Source organism: Bacillus rossius, chromosome 1 (genome assembly GCF_032445375.1).
Source record: "Bacillus rossius redtenbacheri isolate Brsri chromosome 1, Brsri_v3, whole genome shotgun sequence".
In the NCBI taxonomy this organism is placed as follows: Eukaryota; Metazoa; Arthropoda; class Insecta; order Phasmatodea; family Bacillidae; genus Bacillus; species Bacillus rossius.
Window position 1 is genome coordinate 146,800,982 of NC_086330.1, and position 25,784 is coordinate 146,826,765.

The 25,784-nt window shown below is 35.8% G+C and overlaps 1 protein-coding gene across 1 annotated transcript; it reads left to right on the forward strand.

Moving 5' to 3' along the window:
* The first annotated feature begins 473 nt into the window (after positions 1-473).
* Positions 474-25,784, forward strand: LOC134546262 (ubiquinone biosynthesis O-methyltransferase, mitochondrial). The gene is made up of 6 exons (XM_063388964.1): positions 474-675; positions 7,548-7,697; positions 11,668-11,794; positions 14,516-14,758; positions 24,422-24,581; positions 25,587-25,784. The coding sequence occupies exons 1-6, from the start codon at positions 617-619 to the stop codon at positions 25,697-25,699; spliced, it is 852 nt and encodes a 283-aa protein (XP_063245034.1). The 5' UTR covers positions 474-616; the 3' UTR covers positions 25,700-25,784.

Consider the following 25,784-nt stretch of genomic DNA (forward strand, 5'->3'; position numbering starts at 1 on the left):
AACCCAGTTTGTTGGTATCTCTGCTGAAGCCAGTGGTCATAAGGGGGAAGCAGGTCGCCGCCATATTGTTCCATGAAGAAAATCACATTTTCTCATAAGTGATGTATGTATGGTGGTGGAAAAGTGCATGAATATTAAACAAAAAAAAAAAGACTTTTGACTCGAGAAAAATTATTATGTACAAGAGTATATAGTAAACTACATTTCTATATACTAAGTGATAACTTTTAGCGCCAAATTGGAAGTTTTTTTTTTTACTTAAATTAGGACAGTTGTGTTAACGTTGGATCGTGTTGGATGGGAATTCGAGCTCTTGGAGTGTGTATTTTTATGTGAAATGTCGTCTTGTTCAGCAAATGGGTGCACGAACAGGTGTGCAAGGAAGGGGGCCGAACAGCTGTTCTTTCTATAGAATTAAACATACCTTAATTTACCGAGTTCAAAATTTCAGTCTTTTTCCTGTTTTGTACTCTGTAATCTTTGACATATATGTGTTTGTATACATTCTTTGAGAGTTGTGTTGTCTATTTATAAATAATTAAGGCTTTGATTTACACTTTCCCAAAAAGATATGACAATAATCATCGTGAATTGAAATTTTTATTTGTAGTCTGATATGTGTGTGAACGGTATTGCTCGTAATGGAACTTTTCCTATAGGGAATTATTTACGCTGGTAATGTTTTAAGGATTATATATTTTTTTTCTATAAATTTATTAGTAGGTACCTGTTATTTCAAAAGACTTGTGAACGTGGGAAAATAAAGAAGACGTTACCTTTTCTAAAAAAAAAATAATTTTTAAATCTTAATAGGTTAATTGGTCCGTATCACGTATCCAAAAGTATACGATGATGGCATGACGTGTAGTATTGATCGTTTGATACTTGATGCTTGCTGTTTTATTTTTTTTTTGGGTTTATGGAACGATCTTATACTAACAAAATCTCGAATATCGCCATACAGATAAATTATGTCATGTTTTGTGGAAATTATTTTTCATCCGTGTTCAACATACGATTATAATGTATTGTTACATCACACGTTTTTATGTCCAGGATCTTGGTAAAAATCTCGCGTCGTGGCGTTTCTGTAAATATAATAATACAATTTGGAAAATACTTTTTTTGAACATTAAAGACGTTCCTCTATTTACTCTGAAAACAGTGTTTATAATTTTCTACTGGTTTCTGAGAAATAACAGTTTATAGGTTACATCACAGTACCTGTGCATTGATGCAGATGCTCCTGCCATTTGTTTGCTTTCCTGTGTGGGTAATTATCAGACGTCGCTGCTTTTTAGAATGGAAAGAACAATCGGGAAAGTAGGTTTTCACACACTACACATCATCCCTATGTTTACTCTGAAGGGATGGTTTCTTAATTCCTACTAGTGTGTGAAATATGATTGTTTATAGCTTACATTACTATACCAGCATCGGACATCAACAAAAAGTAAATAAATATGTTTTTCAAGTACTAGCGACATCCCTAAATTTATCCTGAAAACACGGTTTCTTAAGTCCTACTGGTTTGTGAAAAATAATAGTCGAAAGCTTACATTACAATACCGGTGTTTTCACACTGCTGGCACCAGACATTGTTTACCCATGATTGTGTATCTCTTTGTTTAGCACAACTGTAACCAACTAAGGAGAATTAAAAATGTCTTTTTGAAATTTATACCTTGTTCCTGAAGGCTTTATACTGATGACATGATCTATTGGCTTGATCCTGTGGTACATGTTGCTTGCTGTTTTATTTCAGTATGTCAAAGGATCCTGATGGCATGATCCTGTTGCTTGATCCTGTGGTACATGATGCTTGTTGTATTAGTTAAGTAGGCCTACATCATAAGATCCTGCACATAAAAAATATTGTCATATAATAAAAATGATAATCATAAGTAGAATAAATTTTTTTTTTACATACAATCTCAATTCTTTCTTAATTTGCAAATTTCTATTATGTGCAGGTTTTTCCTCCGTACTGAACCAAAACAGCAAGCATCATGTACCACAGGATCAAGCCAACAGGATCATGCCATCAGGATCAAGCCTTCAGGATCTAGGGATAAACTTGGATACATGAAACACCAGTCATAACGAAAACAGAATATATAACGGCTGTAATCAAAGAATTCCCTGGAAAGCATGCAAAAATCAATATGTTAGCTACTTCAGTGCACAGCATGTATTCCTCACAGAAAATTAATCACAGTTCCATTAAAATTTTAGGGTCCTATTAGAATCATTCATTACAACAGACTCAAAATAGTATGTACGTTAAATGCAATGTAACAAAACAAACATTTCGTAATACAATTACTTATACTAATAAAACAAAAAAACATGAAATACAATAATTAAAAATTCCTTACAACTGCAATACAGTCATTATTTGAACAAATGTCATTATTCAACATCTACATTAACTAAAATTCTAAAAAAAAGAAATCAAACAAAAAACACACACCGGTAAACATACATAAAGAATGTCAGCAATTGCGTGAATAAATAGGTATTGTAATGTAAGCTGTAAACGTTTTTTTTTTTACCTTCACAAACCAGTAGTAATTAAGAAATCTTCCTTGCAAGGTTAATTCAGGAACGTCGCTAGTATATGGAAAACATGTATGAATTCCAATTGCCGTAAACAATGAATGGCGGCAGCAACGTAAAAGCACAGGTTTTGTAATGTAAAATATAAAATTTTAAATTTTTTTCACAAACCAGTAGGAATTATGAAACCATCCTCTGGGAGTAAATTTAGGGACATGTGTAGTGTGTGAAAACCATTTTCTAATTTTTTTTTTTAAATTTTTGTTCTAAACGCCGCAACGTCCAATAATTACCTCCATGTGTTTATGTATTCGAGTACTTAAGTCAAATATTCAGAATGGTCGATTAGGTAAAGTAGCTACATTATAAATACTTTAAAACATTGTGGACTGTTAGTTAGGTTAGTATAGCTACATTAAAAATACTTTCAAATATTTTTTATGGTTTCTTAGGAATTACCAATTTATAATTTAGCAATTCTGACAAAACCAATCGTTCACAATATTTCACAGTATTTTTAATGTAGCTATACTATCCTAATCAACCATCCACACTTTTTTAAAAAGTATTTTTGCTTTAGCTTGGTTTTTTGTTCTCTAATTTCTCCTTTATGTAAGTCTACGAATGATGAAAGACGACATGGACTTCTTTCATTCGCGTTTTTATCCTGTAATATGTGCTACTGAGCTGCTCGTGTGATTTGCAAACTTCGGTAACCTTCAGCGAACTTTGGAACTATTCGGGCTTCGGAGCGGACTAGTCTTTTCTACTCTGACCAATTCTTCATCCAGACCATCCTTCTTCTCCTGTATTTTCCCACACTTAATGTATGCAAAATTGCACCCCGTATGACAGTGCCCAGGGTTTTCCCTGCGTCCATGCAGGTTTTACCTGGGCCCAACTTTCTAGTAGTTATAGTCTAGAATTAAGAGTAAGGTGAGTTAGTTATGGCATCAATCACTGCCATGGCTTGCCAATCTTCTCCTAGTACATGATGCATGCGACCCATCCCTGCATGGCTAATCCCAGCATGACTAGGCGTACAGCCTCGGCCTGAGGTGCACCTAGGTCCCTCCCTAACTCTGACCACTCCCAAATACACATAGTTTTAATTAGATTTGAAAAAAAAAAATAATAATGTGAACTGGTTGCTACATTACATTGTAATTCCTAAACAACCATTAAAAATGTTTCACAGTAATTTTAATGAAGGTATATTAACCTAACTAATGCTCCACAATACATTAAATTATATTTAATGGGGCGAACCTAATCAAAACGACCATTCTCACGATGTAACAAATTTGTAATATTTATGCAGAACATGCACAAAGGTGGCTTTGGAATGGACTGTTGTGAAGATTAGGTTTGCAGATTCTTTGATTCTCTACGGATATGAGCATAAAATAAAAATGGCTACTGCTGCATCAATGCATAGGTGTTATAATGTAAGCTATAAACTGTGATTTCTCAGACACCAGTTAGAATATCAAGACACTGTTTCCAAGGTAAACAAAAATGTTTCTAGTTTCAGAAAAAAAAATTTCTGAATTTTATTATTAATTTCCGGAAAAGCAGTTACGTAAGAATATTACCAGGTTGAACTTGGATACGTAATACAGAACTTTTAACTTGGAATATTTTACGAAATAATGATTTTAACGTATTTTAAAAGTGGGGGTCCTTTATCTGACTAAACCTTTAACTAAACCAGAAAAAAATTGTCTTGGAAAAACCTAGGACTGTGAGAAAACATTGCAAGTCCTTTGCAGTGAGCAAGGGAATGTTACAGACATTCTTGTTTGTAAGAAAACCTCAGACAAAATCCAAGTTCTGCAAGTAAATCCAAGTAACCCTAAAGCACTCCTACTAGCATGCAACTTTCAGAGAACAAAATATTTAATCCTGCCGACTGTCGGCTGTTAAGACCTAGAGGATCTTTTGGTTCCAAGGTTTGAACCTACTATAAATTATGAATCGACAACTCAAATTTAAAAGAAAAGCGAATAGAAACTATTAAATAAATTTAAAAAAAAAACAAACAAAGGATTACATTGCAATGGTAGTTAATTTACTAATGGATAAATGTAAAAATAGCTTTATTATTATAACTTTGCCACCTACAAAGGTGTTAAATAAATAATAAAATTAAATCACCCAAAATGAAGACATTAAAGACATTAAAAGACAAAAGGAGAGGAAAGGATCATTTTATATATCCCAAACTATAATAAATTAGCCTATTGCTAATTGTTTTTTAATGCTGTTGTTTTTTTAATGGTCTGAAAATGTAAATCATGTAAAATTCATGTGTGAAATGTAAAATTATATATTATGTAGGATCATCCATTTTTCACAATAGTATTTTGAGACAAGCTTTGTGGTAAAACATTGTTGCGTTGACTGTGTTTCGTGATTGGTTGAGTTTCTGTCAGGTGCATGTCTACTTTAGGCACACCTATCACAGCCATTCAGTGTAGAAACAAATAAGTCCTGAATGGTCCGGCCAAAAAAGACAATGGCTTCTTTTGCAGACGGCTTCCAGTCACAAGGAAGAAACTGCTGGAGCAGACTTGCCTTGTTGCAGTCTAAGGAGTGCTCAGATTGTTTAACGAAAAATACATGCCGATAATAATTTGTTCCTTGTAAAAAGAAAATAACTTTAAGAATATAAAAATTCACAGATATAACTACAACATCCCACAGGAAAGTAACACAGTGATAAATAAATATGCAAAAATAAAATAGTTGCTTGATTTACATTCTTCAGAATGGCAGGACATTCAACATTTACCAGTAAAATTAATAAATCTGCAGGATTTTGTGTTTAGCAGAGAGGCATGAATGTATGCTGAACAGGGAGAAAGTTAGAATGCTACAAGAATATCACAAGATCATTTTTGTGGGTACAGAGGAATTGAATTGAATTGAAATTTTTTGACGTGACGTCTAATAAATCGATGAACTCCGGCTGCACGCACGAAAAAGTGTCCCACTACGGATGTCCCACTACGGATGTGTCCTGTTTGCTCATTGTACGCATGCGTGGCATCTCTCTTCCACTCGATTGGAACAACCATCGATTTGACTTTTCAATCATATTTTCGTCGTTTGAATGATTAATATTATGTAATTTAACGATCGTCTACCGATTTTAAGCCAATCGGTACGGTTATTTAAAAGTAATGTTGAATATTCAAATACGTTTTGAACCAACAATGGTGTTTTACAGTTACACATAATAATTAAAATTACACCCGGGATCTTTTGCACAATGTTTTAAAAATATTGTAACACATTATAAATAAGTTTGGTGTATTTGGGATGCGTATTTGTTATAAAATCGTGTTATAGAAACGAAATAATATTATTCCCCTACCGTGAACAAAATTTTTATAAATATGTATATAACAACCTAAACAACTACTCCTTTTTGAAGTATGGCCTCGTAGCCTTCCGGTCAGCGTCACTACTCCAAATTCAAAGGATGTCGGTTTGAATCCCGGTAGTTGCGAATTTTTTTTTGTACTTGTAAAAATAAATACGGCGCACGCAACATTTCAAAAGTAATAAATATATTTGAATTAATGAATGCAAATAAAAGTAAATTTATTAATTAAATTGTACATTTCATTTCACTCCTTTGTATCCATACAAAACAGTGATAATTCAATAAAAATGATTCAATTTTATTCATAAAAGTATGCAGAGGTAAATTTTATCATACAAAAGATAGAAAAATTAAAAAACAATATTCTTCCTCAAAGAATATAATATTTTTAATGCCTAACTGGTTTGGTTGCAAAAACCTATTACGGCTCAGTCTCAGGCCGAATATGATATTTCCTTTTCTTCTGGATCAATAATTTCATCAATGATTTGTTATGACGTCACGTTAAACTATCGTCCGTAAACCGACTTAACAGACAACCAATTTTATTTTTTGATTAGATGTCAGAGCACTGGCAAAGAAGTTTCAATTCTTTTAAACGTCCTCCACTTTTATATATATCACACAGTTGTTCTGCAAACACGTGCCTCTGTGTTTTGTTTTAAGGAATCACCAACTGACTCCACCCTCCTATCCCTTATGACCTCCAACTTCTTTATCAGTTTCACATGAGGTACGCAAGGCCGTAGCCAGAATTTTGTGAAGGAGCGGGTCCAGAGGGGGGAATTTTTTATGAGAAAGTTTAATGTAGAATTGAATGTTAAAAGGAAAATTGACTGTCTCACTCAAATCTCAAGGAATAATAGATTTTCATAACTCATGCATTGTCTTTGAGTCTCCCCCTCCACTCCTTCCCTCCTTCCCAACACAAATCACCCATCTTATTGGCTTCCGCGGCACTGTCTCTGCGTTGCCAGGCACATATCATTCTGACCAAATATGTAAGTGTTGTCTTTTAACACCTGTTAACTAGACAAGCATTTATGGTTTTATTTTTAATCCAATTTTGTTTTTAAAACAGAAGATTTCTGTGTTATTGTTGTTATTTTTATAAATACTAATTTGTACTAGTTATTCCACCAATATAGGTAGTGTTTTTTTATGCTACATATTTACAATAAAATATTTTGTAATAAATTAGTCAAAAATAATATTTCTGAACAATACAAATTCGTTGCGGAGCATTCTTGGTTTAAAAGCAATTCAATATTATGCAAAATGAAACAAAATAAATTAATGTTTCTGATCTATGCACTTGGTACAATATTTGTTCAGAAATGACATTTCTTGAATTTCAAATATTAAAAGATTACTTTTTTTGTTATTTGAATGAAGTTTTCGTTAAATGCCTCTTAATTCCATGATATAACTTGTATTTCGGAGCTATCATGGTGTACTAACTTGCATTTAGGTGTTATGTGGCGTATTGACATGCTTGTCGGTGTTATTTCGGTTTTATTGCAATCCACCTCATAATCTTGTCGCTACTGGTAACGTACTTGACCCCGGCGACTAGACCTGGTGCTCGTGTTGACAGGTGCCTCGTGTCGAGAAGTGCCCACATAGCAGCGTCCAAGCCGCAGTCGACTGTAGATGAGAATGACATCAAACTCTACAACCAGCTGGTGGACCGGTGGTGGGACGAGAACGGAGAGATGAAGGCCTTGCACAGCATGAACGCGTTGAGGTGAGGTCAGAAGAGGTGACATCAGCGTTATACACTGCATGGCTGTTGAGGAACTCTTAAGAAAGTGCAGGATCCAAGTAGGCTCTTAATCATGTTGATTCAAACAAGGATAAAGTGGCTATTTGTCATCACAGCATACATAAGGCTTGACTAAAAATAATGGCCAAGCCTTTAGGAAATAAAAAATTTTTTGCGGTTCGGTCAACACATAAGTCTTTTACGTTAGCGTACTTTCCAAGCAGTGGTTGATGTAATGGTAAGAGTTCGGATTCGTAATGCGAGGGTCGTGTGTTTGATTCCCCCTTGTGGAAACTGTTTTTTTCTTCTTTGGCTTCTTGTCAATGTTAATGATATGCCACAAATGAATTCAAATAATGCATAATGTATTATATTTATTTATAATTTTCTTAAAAGGCATAGGGCATCATTATTTTAACAGGTGCATAATTATAGAAAATTTTGGATTGCGAATAACTTTCCAGGGAGAAATTGATTTTTGTTTTAAATTTTGAACATGCATTTTGGCTGTGACATGCAATGGGAGGATGATGAAAGCATGTTCTTAAACACAGTTATTATTAACACCTTTGTGGCGACAATGAGTGTATGCACCGCGCTATATACTCTTGTTTCTCCAGGAATATTATCTCAATCCTAGGAAGCTTTTTGTACCAGCGAAACACTAGTGTTGCATCTGTGGAAAACATTTGTCATTCTGAGCATGTGCTTGTCTCTGACAAGGTTATCAAACTTGTTTTGTTTGGTGGGGGTATTTTTTTATGATAACACATTTTGCAGGCCAAGTACAATTTGCAGGCTGCAGGTTTCATAATTTGTTTAACCAAAAACATACACTCCAATGCACATTTAAACATTATGATTGTTCGTTGCTTGTACTGCTTGTATTGCTTAGATTGCACTTATAGGCCAATTAAATTAAGAATAATGTTGTGGAGCCAGCTAGTGCCTAAAATGAAATTATCTAATTTATTTTGTAATTTCCTCAATTCTAGCCTAACTCTCCCAGTATCAAGAATTGTGTTACGATACTTGAGTGTAAAAGTCAAGGTAAGGTGTTTCAAAGGTACGTTAAATAATAATACCGAAACTTTATACCTCGGAATAAAGTGTAATCAAAATTCAAATGTACTGTCTATATTCATGTGTAGTGCGTGTTGTGACGGTGACAATACACTTTGATTTATACAAAACAACACTTAACATGAATATTACCTTAAACTAACTTATTCTAAGCTACAGATGGAATTTGATATGACTATAACTTCAAGCATCAAGCAATTCTATTAACACTTGAGTGAGTGTTTTCATTATCAAATGTTAAATATTTAAGTGTAATTTAAAGTATTTTGTACAATTAAAGTCACACATTAAAATAAAAGGTAAAATTAGTAAGTTATCAATTCTTAACTAAAAATTAGTCCTGTAGAGCGTGGACCACTAGGTACGTTCAAGCAGTACTTGTCAGCAAAAGATAATAACACATTATTACACTACCAAATTCCATCTATATTGAGTAATACTATCATGATCGGGATCGTGATTCCGGGATTTTATTCTAAATCTAAAGATGAACAAGTTAAGAATGTTTTTTTTACAGAGGATATTCGTTAGAATACTAAAGAGTCTAGATCGGTCAAACATTGTTCGTTTCACTTAAACTGAAATTAGTTCAGGGAATTCTATACGGTGAGTCTTCGGTTGATGGGGTAAGGGACCAAACCTTGATGCAGGATACCCACGAGACGTGTAGGCTCTCAGTGACTCCTTGGTTCAACCCGTCAAGGACTGCGGTAGTTGTGTTGCTCCTCCGTCTTCTAGCGTGCGGCAGGAATACGCGCCGTAACGCCTCCATCCTTCCGAATATGTGCAGCGACAGGGCTGGACTGTGCAACGTTCATCCTTCCCGGGCTCGAACTGTGACTTCTCATTTCGACGGTTCTTCTTTCTTCGTATTAAAAAAAGTATTCAATCTTCGTAGTAATCATAGCATAGTAAATGCATTAGGCGGTCTCTTGAATACTGATTTACGACGATTTCTCTTCTTAGAAAGAATTATTTAAAATCTTGACCTCTGAGTATAATCTTCCGTAGCTTAAAATCGTTATATTCTTCCAAACTCAGCTAATATTTGCAGTAGCGGTTATTTCCAATCCTCAAATAAATGTCTTAAATCATAAATCAATTCCAAATGTGTTACGTTTTAGCTGCTGTCTCGATCAAGTCTCCATTCGTTCTAAAAGAATATTTTTCCGTCACTATTAAACAATTTTCTTTAGTTTGTTTCTAAAACAAAAGATAATAAAATTACTATCATTTCTGACGTGTTCATCTTTAAACTAATCGTTAATTGAAAATACTACTGCTATGCTAACTTTGACAATATTTTGAAGTAGTGCGGGCACTGCCGAGTGTTCCTTCCCCTCCTTTCCCCTCCCCTCTCCTCCTTTCCCCTTCCTCTTCAACTTCCCCTTTCTACCCCCCCTCTTCCTCCCTTCCCCGCCGCGCCACCAGCGCACTCTGTCGTGTATTGTTCCCGGCCTATATAACCTCGGCACCCGGGCTATTTGCCACAGTCTTCCGGTCGTTTGACACGAGGACTGTCACTTAGGGCTGGCGTCGCGTTGGTATGTACTCGGCTGTGAAACTTAACGTCTGTAATTTTCAGTAATTAGTATGATTTCTTGTTCTTGCTTGCGCGTCGTGGCCGCACTTTCACTTATTCATTTTTGCCATGTTTAGTAATGTTTGTAATTTCTCTTGGACCCTTCAGGTCAGTGCTTAATTGGATTCTTTGCCTTAGTTTCTCTTGCTCACGCCGAGTACTACGGTAGCTTATGTAACACTGTTTTTCTGCGGCTGTATATGGGCACGCCACGATGGCTTAGGACACTTCCTGTCAAGCCGCGTCGTAACGGTAATCGTAATTGTAAACTCTTTCTTTCTTTCATGTTGTTGCCTAGCGGCCCATATGATTGTGCTACGTTAAACGCGTCGTCAGCTTGCACCATTGTTTTAACCTGTATTCCCGTGGGAATCAAATTGTTATATGCATATTATATGCATTGTATGCATTGTGATTAATAAATTGGATTGCTTGTTAATTCGTATTTTTTGGACTTTCTTCTTGTAGCGCAGCGAATTTCTGCCGTTGGTCGTACTGGAACGACCCCTTGTTTGTGTTGATTTCCCGTTTCAGTTGTAGGTGCGGCTACAATTTAAAAATAAAATAAACATAGAGTAATACATAGACAAATGATAACGAAAGAAATTTACAGTCTAGGTTGTTCATAGAGTCCAAATAAACATAAGAAATGAAATATAAAGAAACTAAATAAATATCAAAGGAAATTAAATATTTATTTTCTATAAAGCGTGAATATTGCCTTTATAATGTAGACTGAATAAAATCATCATCATCATCATCATCATGATCATGATTAACTGTTCCTAGCCTGCAGCCGAGTCAGCAAAGTAAAATGCCTTCATCTTTCTCTGTCACTCCACCATTCCTCTTCCTTCACTGTTTTCCATTCTTTTTCTCTCTCCTGCACTCCTTTGAAAATGAGTAATACTTTCTGTATAAAATAAACACTATTAAAGGACCTATTTATTTTACAAAAAATAAAAAATTCAATAAATATTAAAATAAAAATTTAAAAATCAGTTCAATATTTCATAAGGAAACTAAAGTGAATTTATGTACTGGTTTCGTAGACTGTTATGAATGTATAAGTGTTTTCAGTGTTTTTTTTCTTACTTACATTTCAATAGAAGCAGGGCTGGCAGCAAAGCTGCACTTTGTGGGCTGCCTGTTTGACACCCCTCTGTTCAAGTGCCCCTGAAATCGTCATTGATTTTAAACGTTTCTCTGGGGAAACTTTTAAACTTGATCTTTAAAAATGTTGTAGGGAGAATCCATGAATTTTATTTGAACTTGTTTCTTTCCCAGGGTACCATTTATTCGCGATGGCCTCATTCAGACCAATAAGGTGTTGCCCTCGCTCATTCACACGGGTGAGCCATTACAGGGCCTCAAGATTCTTGAAGTGGGCTGCGGTGGTGGCATTTTAACTGAGGTATGGCATCTCCATGTTTGCTTTGAACTTAGAGATACGTTTACTGAGAACTGGCAAGGTTTCACTCTTGAGATAGAGCACGTACATAAAAGGTTGGCGTAGATTTCTACGTCACATAAAATTGCACTCAGAATCCTTATAGTTTACATGGATGAAATAGCGGTGAGCTGTGAAAGGTCTTTAATCAGGCACACTATGGTTTAGCACATTCTGTGATCCAGCACCAATTGAGCCACTCATGTTAAGATCTTTCGGGTGGATTCCAGCTGTTGAATTTTGTCGCTAGATCATATTACCGCGCTGCCAGCATTATCATTTTATTTATTTTATTGTTACTGTTGCTTTACATCTCAGTACAGCTTTTCCTGTTTACTGACAGGTTACATTTCACAGGTGCATTTCTTTAATGATTTTTTGTATGTTTTTTTTTTCTGTAGAGCAGCTTATCACAGTTTTACCATATATTATTTTTTCTTTGGTATTCCTGTCGAAACTATAACGACTTTCATAAATGTGGCAAAATTGCTAATCCTACATGGCTGCTGTCTCAAACATTCCAGTTTAAGACCTTTCATTGTAACAGTATTTTCAATTTAGAGATGTCAGATTAGACATATTACTTTACCTATTTGCATCTGTGACGTCAGAGTTATATACAACTTGCTACTTTCTGCATCATTTCTCTGTGTGCTCTGGGTGCGTGGCCAGTACCAGATTTTTACAGGTAGTTTTTTTTCAGGGTAAGTACTGTTTTCCCTTGTGTGCATCCCGTCACTTTTCCGTCGTAGGGAATGAAGATATTTAGTAACCTACCAAAGCGACCCCTTACCACCACAGATCTAAAGACAGCAATTAGGAAATTAAAAATTCCACATTTTAAAAATGTGTTTATGAAGGATAAACTATCCACATTCCTTAGTCGTTCGGAGTCACCTTGGAGATGGTGGATGTATTTGGGCTCCATGTGCAGAAGTCTGCTCCTTGACTTCATGTCCTTTTCCTCCCATCGATAATATTTGACCCGGCTTTATGTTTTGTGGGCGAGAAATAAATATGTTAGGCCAGTAGTAACAGTGATCAGGGGCGAAAATCTGTAGGATTTGCAAGGGGGGCCACTTGGACCTTGGACTGATAGTTTTGCGCTTGGGTTTTAACAGACACAAGTTATCTCTGGATAAGCTGCTTGTATGTGGTATACTGTTCGTATTTTTTCTTAATTTCAGAGGTTCCCTAGCCTTCTCTCTCTCTCTCTCTCTCTCTCTCTCTCTCTTCCCCCCCCCCTCCCCCACCAAACTCAACGCGCATTACTGTGATATTATAGATGAAAACATAGTTTTTAATGCATGTGTACACCTTCACGTGTACCAAATATGTATGTAATTATTTCTGACAATACTGTTGTACAAAAACAAACGATTTTGATGTAAGTTAATACTTAGAGACTTTTGTAATTTTACTATTGTCATTTATTTATGACAATAGTGCAATAATATAATTATATGTTTCTTAATGGTACCATTTTTAATCAAATAAGTGTAATTTTAATTGCATTACAAGCTTAATTTATTTGATAAAATAATTTTAATAACTAATGTTTGAAGCAAACATTGTCTGAGAAAAATAAATTGGTGAGCATTTAAATGTTTTAAGTTCATACATGCATGATCATTAAATAATATGATTAATTTGTACAGGCTACATTTTTCATACGTTTTGTTACTGTAAACTACACGTTTAAATAAATGCTTACATTTTGGAGGTTGAAGAAAACAATATTTTGTAATTTGAAGTGAGAAAAGTAACGCTTGACTCATGTTTTATTTCATGATGTAAAATACATTTGTGTGTTACACAGTGTGATTTCGGTTTGGTCGCAAATCACTATGAAACATTGACTCCAGTAATAGCACATGGTTTTCTGGACACTCAGTTTCGGGAAGTCAAACATTAACTGACCCCAGCGAGGAAAGCTAAAGAATTGTCATCACATGCATTAAGGGTTACAGTGGTTTAGTGGTCAGATCACTCATCACCCATAAAAACAATCTGGGTTCGATTCCCGTGTTGGGCCCAACATGGAATACCTATTCATGACGTTAGCCGGTGTACAGCATACAGAATGCCATAACAGCTAAATTGAAATGTATTGAAACAAATCCCAAAACACCTCACGAGTTAGAAAACATTTTGATTAAGAGCAGCAATATTTTGAAAAATGATTTTGATGATTTTTGCTAATGCCCTTACTCTGAATATAATACTGTTCATGCATTCAGAACTTCTGAGGGGGGGTTGCTGTTAATAAGCTAATCCATGATTATGCTACAATTTCATACACTTTTCCAAGTCACAATTATCTCTGATATAGTATAAGGCTCAATGCTATCTTTGAGTTGGTCAATCTAGCCTCCTTTATACAAAAACCATTTGTAGGCTATTATGTAAGATTTTCAACAACTTGCCATACTAGCACTGTTTCTAATACACATTGAATACTCCTTAGTTAATAAAATACTGATGTCAATAAATGAAGGTTATCAAAGAAGCTCATGATAACATTTTACATAGAGAAAATTTAATCACCTGTTCCTACGGTCAGTGAAAACATGGAAACTCTGTAGACTTGTTTGCGTATGGAAGTGAGTTTTTCTCGTGGTCACCCATGTGGTCTGAGTGACTGTGACGAGGTGGAGGCATGGTCGGCGGGCGTGCGCGTTGCAGCCGCTGGCCCGGCTGGGTGCGGAGGTGACGGGCGTGGACGCGAGCCGGAGCATGGTCGAGACGGCCGAGCGCCACGCGGCCGGCGACCCGGGCATCGGGGCCCGCCTGCGCTACGTCCTGGGCACCATCGAGGCTCACACGTGCGACCACCGGGAGCACTACGACGCGGTCGTGGCCTCCGAGGTCCTGGAGCACGTCCTGCAGAAGGACCTCTTCGTGGAAGCCTGCTCGTCCTCCCTCAAGGTGGCGTCCCTGCATGTCCAGCACCAGTGTATTGCAAGCCTTTCAAATTTTTGCAACTAACACAAAGATTATTTTTTGATGTATGTAGTTCCTGTTTTATCATGGAAAGGAAAAAGCTTGTGACTAGGGTCGCATGGTTTATTTATTCTAAATTGGTATTTTAGACTATTTTAAAAAAAAAACACTTATTAAAAGTTAATTTGTAAATGTTTTTAAAGAATTTTTTAGAAAGAATTAAGGATTAACTGTGAATTTGTAATGACAAATCTTGTTTTACAGTGTAAATACACACTTGAAACATCTCATTGCCATGCTTAAGGCAGTTTTTTTTAATAATGTATTTTTAAATAGAATATGTTAATATTTTTAATGAAAGATCAATTTTTTACTTTAATAAGAACAAAAGTTTGGTCATTAATATTTCTTGTGAATTACAGGAAAAAAACAATTTATATTATAATCAAGAGCTTATCATTTAAATGATCGGGCTAAATTGTAAATTATATTCAGTTAAATATACCTCTTAAATAAAAAAAAATAAATAGTTAATTCCTATTCTGTGGGAAATCCCATTTTTTTGGTTAAGTCCCAGTCAGGTGTGCAGATTCGTTATATGGCTTCATTTGAATATATGAGAGCCAAAATAACTAATGTAATAAAAAACCTGGTTTAAATAAAAAAAACTTGTTAAAAACAGGTTTTTTTTTATTTTTTTTAGAAAAAACTTTTTTTTACAACCCTGGTACAAGATCATCCACTGATTCAAGATTGGATAGTACATTTTTTTAAGACTATTAATTCCCGCTTCAAAGGCCAGTCATTTTGTTGGTTGCTATCCCATTCCCGCTCTTATGTGACTAAAAATAAAATTGGTTTTGTTACTTAAGGCTCTGTCTCATATGGAAAGTTTATCATCTCATTTTTATGGCATTACTTTGTTCTGAGGCTATTTATGTTAATTCTTAATTTTAACACAATCTTTCTCCTTCATTTGTTGTTCTATCAAATATTTTTCGACATATATTGGGTGTGAAAAGTCAAGCAAGAGTTTGTAACTATCAGAATCCTCTACTATATACTTTAGCAAACAATATAGACTCATCAGTTACTTTAATAAATATGACAGTCTTTTTCTCTATTGGATGATAAAAAATAACTGTAAAAAATGTTATTCCTCAACTTTTCACAAACATAAGTACACTATTGTCTTTAACAGCTATGTAATAACTAGTGATGGGAAAAAGCGGTGTTATTTTTATGCCAATTTCATTTCAATAAACAGCAATTGCGGTGTTTTGTGTTTTTATAGGAAAACATATTTTAAAGAAAATTTTTTACTACCGGTACTTACGACTTTTTCTTCAAAAGTTTAAATCACCCTTCAAATTCATCTTTTAACTGTGCTTCCACTTTCTCCCCCAATTTTGGAACATATGTTCTCCTAAGGGAACTGGCTGTAGGAAGATCTCCCCCACCCTTTACATTTTTATTAATCCAACCACGTAATTGGGTGTTGTCTAATTTCTGGAGTGGTATGTTGGCAGATATAAAAGCCTCGGTTGTATCCAAAATAAATGTCTCTCTGTCCTCTCGTACTTTTTCCCCGACTTTTGCGACTTCTAGTGTTGCAAGACGTTTGCTGTCACTGCTTGTGCCCTCGGCACCTAACCTCACTTTCATATGATGCTTACTAGCAACTTGTTTGACAACAGTGTCCCTTCTCTCGTAATTGCACTATTTGCACCATTTGCAGAACAAAATGTTGTTGGAAACGTATAGCCCTTCCGATTTAAATTCCGTAGCCTGTGATAAGAAAGATGCTTTAAATTTTGGCATCGCTATATTGGGCTTAGCAGTAAATAAGTCGAAACCTACAAGGATTCTTGTTTTACTTAAACTGCCTGCCCGTGTAAACTTTTGCAAAAGTATAGAATATTAATGTACACGGCAAATTCGGAATGGCGTAATAAATGTTTACAAAATCATTATAGAACATTTTTTTCGAAACCAGGTATTCGAAAAGAACTAATTAAGCAGCGGAGTAAAGCAATGAAAAATTTAATCAACGGAAAAATTATGTGTATTCTATTGTGAAGCGAAGGGGGAGTAAGGACTGCTGTGTGTAAATATGGAGGCTGCCGGCTGAATAAGTACTGCAATAGGTAATTTTCTGAATTGATAGGCGTAATGTTTCTGGCAAATGGAAGACGCTAAAAGACAGCTAAGGTGTTTTAAAATAAGTGGTATTTCCAACTTAATGTGTGAACATCGTATTTTGTGACATCGCGCACATAATCTTTTATAAAATCGCAAATAATTCATATTTTAACAATATTTTTTTGGAGATTTTCAAAATTTCGCGTTTTATAGTTATAAAATTCTTTTTTCGCGAAAATTCGCGGAAAAATCGTTACACCATTTTTTCCCAGCTCTAGTAATAACTTATGATTGAAAACATGGTCTACAGTAGAATACCAGTACAATGTACCTCACTAAAACATATTTTTTTTAAATCCCTACTGAAAATCATATATTTTCAGTGTAAAATTGTTTCCGTTTAAAGTATCATAATTTTCACTATAAAGTATAAATTACACTACTGGCGTGGCATTGCTACTCCAAAATTTACTTAAATTGGGAAATAAATTTCCAGCTAAATGATTAATGTTATAGATCAAACAGAAATCAATCATACCACTGCGACATAATTTCTAACATCTAAAATCTCAAAACAAATGTGTGCGCGCACTACCATTGATTAACATACTTAATAGTTAATATGCGACGTGAACAACACAATACTATTCGATACATCGAAACAGTGAATGAAGTAAGAGAAAAAAGTCTATTAATTCAGAGGAAAGTGTCTCGCTAATGGCTAATGTATTATATAAGTCCGTGCATTGATTGTTGTTGTTTGGAATTTATTTTCACGTTATGGTTTTTAGACACCTCATTGTATTTGTGCTTGAAAAATGAGTGATCCTGGAGATAAAAAGAAACGAAAGCAATTCACACTTAAGAAAAAAGTGGAAATGCAGGTAGCAGTTGTGAAGACATACGGCATTGCGGCGACGACCATAAGTACGATTGTTAAAGACCGGGCAATAATTGAAAAAAAAATGTATTAAGAATATTTGTTCGGTTGTGACTGCAAAAGTCTTCCTTCCGGAGATCACCAATGTCCGTAAGTGCTTTGAACAAATGGTTGAAAGAAGTACGATCAAAAAATGTTCCAGTAACTGGCCCAATGTTACAAGCTAATGCAAAATAGTTTGCATTGCTTATGGACATCAAAGACTTCCAAACCAGTTCAGGGTGGTTGCACAGCTTCTGGGAGGTTGCGTGTGGGTAGGATAAAGATGCAGACACAGAGGCAGCAAACCAGTGGAATGAAGAAAAGTTGGAGAGTATTTTTAAGTCGTACTCATTAGACAATATTTTCAATGCTGATGAAACTGCCTTTTTTTTTCTTCTAATAGCTTCTGCCTAACAGGACAATGGCATATAAAGGTGAAAAATGCACTGGAGAAAAAAGCAAAGGAAAGGTTGTCTGTTTTGTTGCAATGCCACAGGAACAAAAAAAAGTGAGGCCATTATTCATTGGTAAACACAAGACTCCCAGGTGCTTCAAAGGATTTTCTTGTTTTCCTGTGGATCATGCTAGTAACACTAGTGCATGGATGACGAGAGAACTCTTCTCAAATTGGCTGGTGAAAACCGATAAGAATATGAAAAAAGAATGAAAAAAAATCTTTTGTTAATAGACAACTGCACAGCACACGGTGTTGATGTTCGACTGGAAAACATCAAACAGATGTTTCTGCCACCGAACTGCACATCTCAGTTGCCGCCCCTTAATGAAGGCATTATTCATAATGCCAAGGTACATTTTTGAAAATGCCTTGTTGAGTGGTTGCTCATCAACATTGGGTTGAAAGTGCTCACCAACATCAATGTTCATCAGGCAATTGAGATGATCACAGGTGGAAGGTGAAATGTTCAACAAGAAACTATTGCCAACTGCTGGAGAAAGTCTGGCATTGTAAACTGTAATACTGACGAGCTCACTGTAACTTCATCAGACCAGGATTCAAGCCACACTACAGCACAAACATGCGAAAGCAATGACATTGACCCTGAAGTATGGCAAGAAGTGACAGCCTCCATGTAGCTTGATGCTGTTTCATTCACAGTCTCTGTGGATAATGAAATAGAAACAACTCCAGTGTTGACTGACAGTTATGTGATTAGTGAAGTATCACAGTCATCAAAAGCTGAATCAGATGATGTTCTGACTGTAAGGAGCCGCCTGTGACAGCTACAGAAGCTATTCTGAGCTTAGAAAAACTGAATAAATTGATCTCTAAACATGAAAAGGTACCAGAAGAGATCAGGAAATCTTTCTATGACATAGAACATTTTGTTCAACATGTAATGTTGCAAGACCCCTGCCCTCCTAGCTAAATATTTTTCTTTTAAACTGTTTTCATGAATGTAAACATTCCTTCAAAAGTCTTGCTAAGAATATTTTTACTGTTTTTATGTAGGTATTTTAGGGTTGAGATTTGCACTTGCTGTGTGTTTTAAGATTGTACTTTGTATTATAACAGACATTTTAAATCATTACTATTTTTTATGTAATTATTCACAAATAAGTCGTTGTACTGGATTTTTGGCTGTTTTGGCCTACTTTTTCATGTTTTTCTAAATAAGTTAAATTTTGTCAAGTAATTTGTATTATGATTGCTGTTACCTAATGTTCTAGAACAAGGGACTGTGTCTGTGGCAGATGTAAATAGAGAGAAAGAGAGATATGAGATTTGTAAGTAAGAATGAGACAGACACTAGGATTCCCTGCCAACAGAGACAAAAGCTGGTGTTACGCAGTTTCACACTGCGTAACTAAACGACTTACAGACAGCGCCCCTGGCTATCTGATGGATACCACCCGCAGCACAGGGGCGCGCAAAGTTTGATTTCTGCGCGCCGGACGGCAATACATCGGGGCCGCTCGGGCCGCTTCGACTCCGCCCGGCTTCGCAGGCTTCGTCCGGAACAACCAACGATGACGTACTTCCGCCGGCGGGTATCCAGACTGTTCCTCGGTTGGGCCCCGGCGGACTATATAAACCGGCCCAGCCAACGCTTCTGCAGGCAGTCTCCGACTGGCCCAGCAGCATGAACCTGCAGTGACTACCATCTACACCACCGGCCTCCTCCGTCACGCTGCCCGACGACGTGGCGACCGCTTCAGGAAGAAAACGGTAAGAGCCGTCGTCAGAATCTAAGTCCGTATGGGACTCTGAAAAATTTTCAACCCAGTAGAAATATTACAGTCCACGAGGGACTTAGAATAAATTCAAGTCGCATTTGTTTGGACTTAGAATTTTCGCAGAGTGAGGAAATAGAAAATTTGTCTCGTCTGTAGAATGAAGGGAACTGTCTCGTAAAGGTTACGGGATAAGTAAAGTAAATGTTTGACTGGTGTTGAAAGTAAAACAGCAGTGAGGCAGCGTGGCAAGAGACAGAGGAGAGGTTGAATACCGCATAACGTAAAATGTACCAACTTGCAATACGTTGAGGCTTACCGTGACGTAACCAACATAGTTTTACGTAACGGATTCGACTGAACTGTTATAAGTTCCCGGACTACACGATCACTCCTGATAGAACTTCAAAACGCAGCAACATCGTTGAACGGCTGACGAGCCGAGGAATGATAAAGACTGTTCGCCGCAATATTGGTGGGGCGTCACGGCATACCGCTGTCAATAACCAGGAGACTTTTGAATACGACTCGCTGAGTGTAAGAACGTGAACAGTTTAAGTGTCATAAATTAGGTATTGATACACCAGAAACACAGTTTAACTTTAAAGAATCCGACCACGATAAATGAGAATGTAAACTAGTTACGTATAATATAAACTGTACTATAAGAGATTTCATGTCAGTTCTCCTTAATTATTTTCTTTCATATTTTCTTATTCACTAATCGTAATTTGATTTGTTTGGCAACGTTAAATTCATGTTAGTACAGTTAGTTAATGTAATATTGAATGTGCCAAAAACCAATTGATTTGATGTTCATATTTTCTGCTAATTTAATTTACTGTTTGCTTCAAAGTAAAGCGATAATTTAATGTGTGTGAAATATATTTGTGATCCAGTATTGTTAATTATATTTTTCTGTTCACAGACATCGTGGGCACTTGCTGTAATCGTCAAAATAAGAATTCAGAAGGTTGTCATATCGGAGCATGCGTGTATTGAAGGATGTGACGTTGTTATTACAAGTTTTGTTAATAAAAGCACTTTTGTTTCTCGAACTTTAGAAGAACCTCTTTCTGAGATTTCACCCCTTGTCCTCCCACCCTTCCGGACTGGAGGTAACACTGGGATTCCCCTTTGGTCGTGGGAACGGAGTGATAACTGCTGTCTCACGGTATGGGAGAAAGAACGAGAATGTAAAGTCCCTGTTTCTGTGTATAGAAACTGTTTTTGATATATGTTGCGTATTCCTATTGGCTTGTGATTTATAGCGTGAATGAAGCGTGTGTGTGATTGGTCGGTGAGGTCATGTGACTGCCCTCCCTGCGTGAAGGACACAGTGCCATGATCTCACCAGTCGTCTGTCGATCGCTGCACAACGAGGGCGCGTTCGGTGGCTTCTCACAAATTATGAAGTATTTGAGAAGGATAAATGTAACGTCGGTAGTTCGAGCCATGCCGAAGATAGGAATTTAATCATTGGTTGTTTTTGGAACTCTTTGGACATTTTTAAATAGAAATTGCGGCCACCGACGTTGGCATTTTGGCTCATGGCGAGATTCATTTTCTCTGGGTGTGACCACGTTTGGGGCCGCACTGATTTCGTGTTCTTACAGTAAGATGTTACTGAAGGACTTAACCTACATTAATTTTTGTTAATTCCCATCGCCCGATCTGAAAGCAATTCTCGATAGGCAGATGTACAAGTGGAATGAGTAAGAAAGAGTTTGAAAGTGATTGAATATATCAGTGCAGCAATTTACTTTGAAAAATAAAACAAAAACTACAATTGGCTTTTAACATCTTTTTATTTTTGTATATAAGGAATCGTTATAAACAGAGCAATATTTAAACTCAAAAACAAATGTAAATAACAGATTTTTTAAAAAAATAAATAAACTTAAGTTATATAAAAACACCAGTATTTAAACTGATGTCAGATGTTCGCCAAATGATATTTTATAATAATGCTATTTTTGATTTATTTTATGATTTTTCTCTTTGTAATGATATTAGTGATGGCCCGATATTCAATATCGGAGATCGGTAATATCGGCACATTTTTCAATATTGGACATTGGTAAATACTTGCGATATTATGATAACCGATGTTTGCTCTCGCCAATAATACTTCTCACATAACCTTAACCGTAATTCCAAGCTTATTTTCCGCGGGCGTAATTTATCTTTCTTCACGTCACCATATTACCTAGTAATTCCAAGCATATTTTCCACTGAAACAATTTCAAGCCTATTTCTTCTTTCTGATACTGCAATGCATCCCGACGGTAAAATTCTCCTATGTGTACACAAATCCCAGTCATTAGTGCATATTTATTAGTTTCAGATATTGGCAAAATGTTTTCGCTTGATGAATTTTCGAAGTTCACCAAGTGTACATAAATTGAAAACATAAACGAAAATAATTACGATATTTAATTTAATAAGTGGTGTAGCCGTAAGTAAACATGAAGAAGAATAAAGTTGCTGCTTGATATAACAGGCATTTTCTTTCCGTGTCGTTTCATGGTCGCCAACTGCTGTTCTATACAAAGACGTTACGTAAGTTTTACAAAAGCTAAAATATGAAACGTGTTTAAGTAGGGCAAGTTGCAGCAAAGGTATTATGTTGGCTATATTGAGTGGATTGCCAACAACATAAATAATAAATATTTAACATTTTTCATTATTGTCTCTAACAGTACTCCAGAACAACAATTTTATAGAATCAGTGATAGAAATGAGATAGGCCTATTATCGGAGTATCGGGTATCGGATTGGTTAGTTTGGAAATATCGGTATCGGGTTTTTGGATATCGGGCCATCACTAAATGATATGTATGTATTTTTAAGTACTAAGTACAAAAACTTGAGGTCCCTGTAAGTACCGTGTTTTATTGTATATTTGTCGCACGCGCGTAATGGTCGCAACCATATTTTAGGCTGTCAAAATTGGGATAAAAAAACTTATCGCGTAAACGTCGCATGATGTTTTTGGTCCCGCTAGTAGATGCGGAACGCTTTGTGTAGGTATCTTTTCCGTATAAAACAATGTATTTTAAAGTAGAAATCTAATATTTATTCGGTCATTACCACTTACTTAATAAATTAACTGAAAAAATACGAAGTTGTTTAACGTGTAAATTTTCTTATAAAGACATTTTTAAACATTATTTCCTTTATCTGATCGTCTGCGTTACCGCGGCTTACCACCAAATATTTGGTACCGCTTATAAAAATGTAGCCAGCGCATCATTCATGTTTGGTTATGTTGCTTCCCGTATAGAGTGTACGCACGTAGTCGAATATCGATATCTCACCGATTGGATGCAACATGCGCTCTCTGTCAGGTGCCGAGTTAACTACATTTGATAGCCCACATTTTTTCGTGGCAAGTGTGTACTACTACACGTTCGTTCACGTCGGATTCAAGTGGTTTGCGTTGACGTTAGAGTTTTGGTTTTTCTATTTAAAGTTGAAGAAATGGTTTTGTTTAAGGAATTATTAATATAGATTGTTTGGTGTGCTCTTTTATACTCCACCTTTATTTAAATAAACGTACTTTCCATGAACAGGTTTTGTTTTTATGAATAACTTTACCTAACAAAAAGTTTTTTCTGCATAATTGTCACACCCCTACTTTTCAAACTTGATTTTAGAATAAAATGTGCAACGATTATACGAGAAAACACGGTACTTAGTAATGAGATTCTACTGTATATTGTTTAGTCTGTTCATCTAGTGACACGTGTTTTGTATGTGTTGTGTTGTGTGTATGGTTTGTTTGTTTTGTGTTGATTATTGTGTGTGCTGTGTGTGTGTCTCTCTCTTATTCATTACCATATCATATATAGTTCTTTTCATCATATCTATTTATCTGTTATTTATCTTTCCTGTATTTTGTCTTGTAGTAAATGTCCTGTCCATTGTAGTGGTAGTTGCTGCTTTGTGTAATTTTTTCTTTATCTTGTAGTTTTTTTTTTGTGCCCACCTCAAAATTTTTCCAACTGTTGGTGGGTATGTTACAATGTTAAGAATAAATTAATAATATTATCACTTCCGTGACTTTTTACACCTGTTATTTACAGTTAGTGAATATCTGTTGTAAATATTTGTAACAGGACAAAAAATGCAAGAGATATCATGCTAGAGTTATACAACTTGCCCTTTACTAATAGCAATGATGAGAAACTAGTGAGAGAAAAGGAGGGGGGGGGGGGAAGAGTGTGAGACAGAGCCTTAATAATGAAATTACTTTACACTAAACTATTATTAAGTTCTTGTTGGGATTAAAAAGAATTACTTTAAAGTAAAGTACTGTGCTTTGTAATGAGATTTCACTTACAGAAGCAGCAGATAGTTGAGTGATAGTTTCCCCAACTTGTGCCCAGCCAGGAGGGTCGTTCTTCGTGACGACGCTGAACAGAACGTGGCTGACGTGGGCCGCAGGCATCCTGCTGGCGGAGTACGTACTGCACTTGCTGCCGAGAGGCACCCACGACTTCAACAAGTGCGTGTCGCCACACGGGGCAGAGGCTCTGCTCGCCAAACGTGAGTGAGCATTCACGGCACCTGCAGGCCTGGCTGGTTTCCGCAAGTGGAATTATTTGAAATGTTAAGATAATGAGCTTTACTGAAGTTTTCTGGCCCAAAATGGTAATTGTTGAGCTAGTATATTCCGGCATTCATCACTCGTCTAGCCGCTCATGCTCAGATTGTGTTATGTAAATTACAGTTTTCTAGTGGATTATATATATATATAATTTGCACAGTATATAACTGTGTACTAGTGGTGGTCCAAGACTTGAATTGTGGGGTGGGCGATGACCTCCCAGTTAAGTAAAGGAGTCTACAGATTGCAAATGATTTAGCATGAAAAATTATGAATTAAGCAAATAAACAACATAGTATATACAACATAACATTATTATTTGATTCTTAATAAAAAAAAATATATATTAAAATTAAAATAGTAACAATTTTTCTACATTTATTTTATTGTCTAATAGAGGAAAATAATTGCCGTACTTTTTAAAATTTAAACTAGATCTGGATAAAATATAATTAATTTTGCTTAGTGTGCCTGGAGTAGATTATAAATTATTATTGCCACACTGTGTACATACAATGTACAGACAAAGAGCAGCTCATTACAACTTGTTTGAAATGTCATGGCATCGTATATTCATCTCTCTTTGATGTTCTCATAAAACTATAATGACGTTCAATAATCCAGTAAAATAGCTGTCGTCCCGAAAGTACCAGATTAGGGAGAATTTACTGTAATTGATAGAAGTGCTGCTCCATTTTAAGTGTGATGAACATGTGTGTCACATAATATTAAATAGCTTTTTGAAATAAATTTGATAACTAAACATTAAGTCAGGTGCAAGTTCCATATATGATGTTTATAAAAAACATTGTGTGAGTTCCATATGTAATGTTTACTGAAAAATGTATCATCAAGTTGCTGGTATGGAATTTTACCTAGGGACTAATGGACTTTGAGTAGATTTCTAATCTAGACTAGGTATGACTTTTTTTTCTCAATTGCAGATGGCAATACCACCAGGCTGATACATGGAATGTGTTACAACTTCGTGACCAACGAATGGCATTGGACTAGCAACCTAAGCATCAACTATGCCATCCATGCAATTAAGAGTTGAATAGAGTTGTTAGTACAAGCTTATCTATGTGTAATATGAGATGCAGTAACATTTATTACTTAAATGTTTTTAAATTTGCTGCAAA

What these genes read in the sequence shown, in the direction of transcription:
- LOC134546262 (XM_063388964.1), top strand. Translation starts at nt 617, where the DNA reads ATGTGTGTGAACGGTATTGCTCGTAATGGAACTTTTCCTATAGGGAAT. An exon ending in ATAGGGAATTATTTACGCTG is followed by an intron (nt 676 to 7,547) that starts GTAATGTTTTAA and finishes TCGTGTTGACAG; the next exon opens with GTGCCTCGTGTCGAGAAGTG. An exon ending in GTGGTGGCATTTTAACTGAG is followed by an intron (nt 11,795 to 14,515) that starts GTATGGCATCTC and finishes TGCGCGTTGCAG; the next exon opens with CCGCTGGCCCGGCTGGGTGC.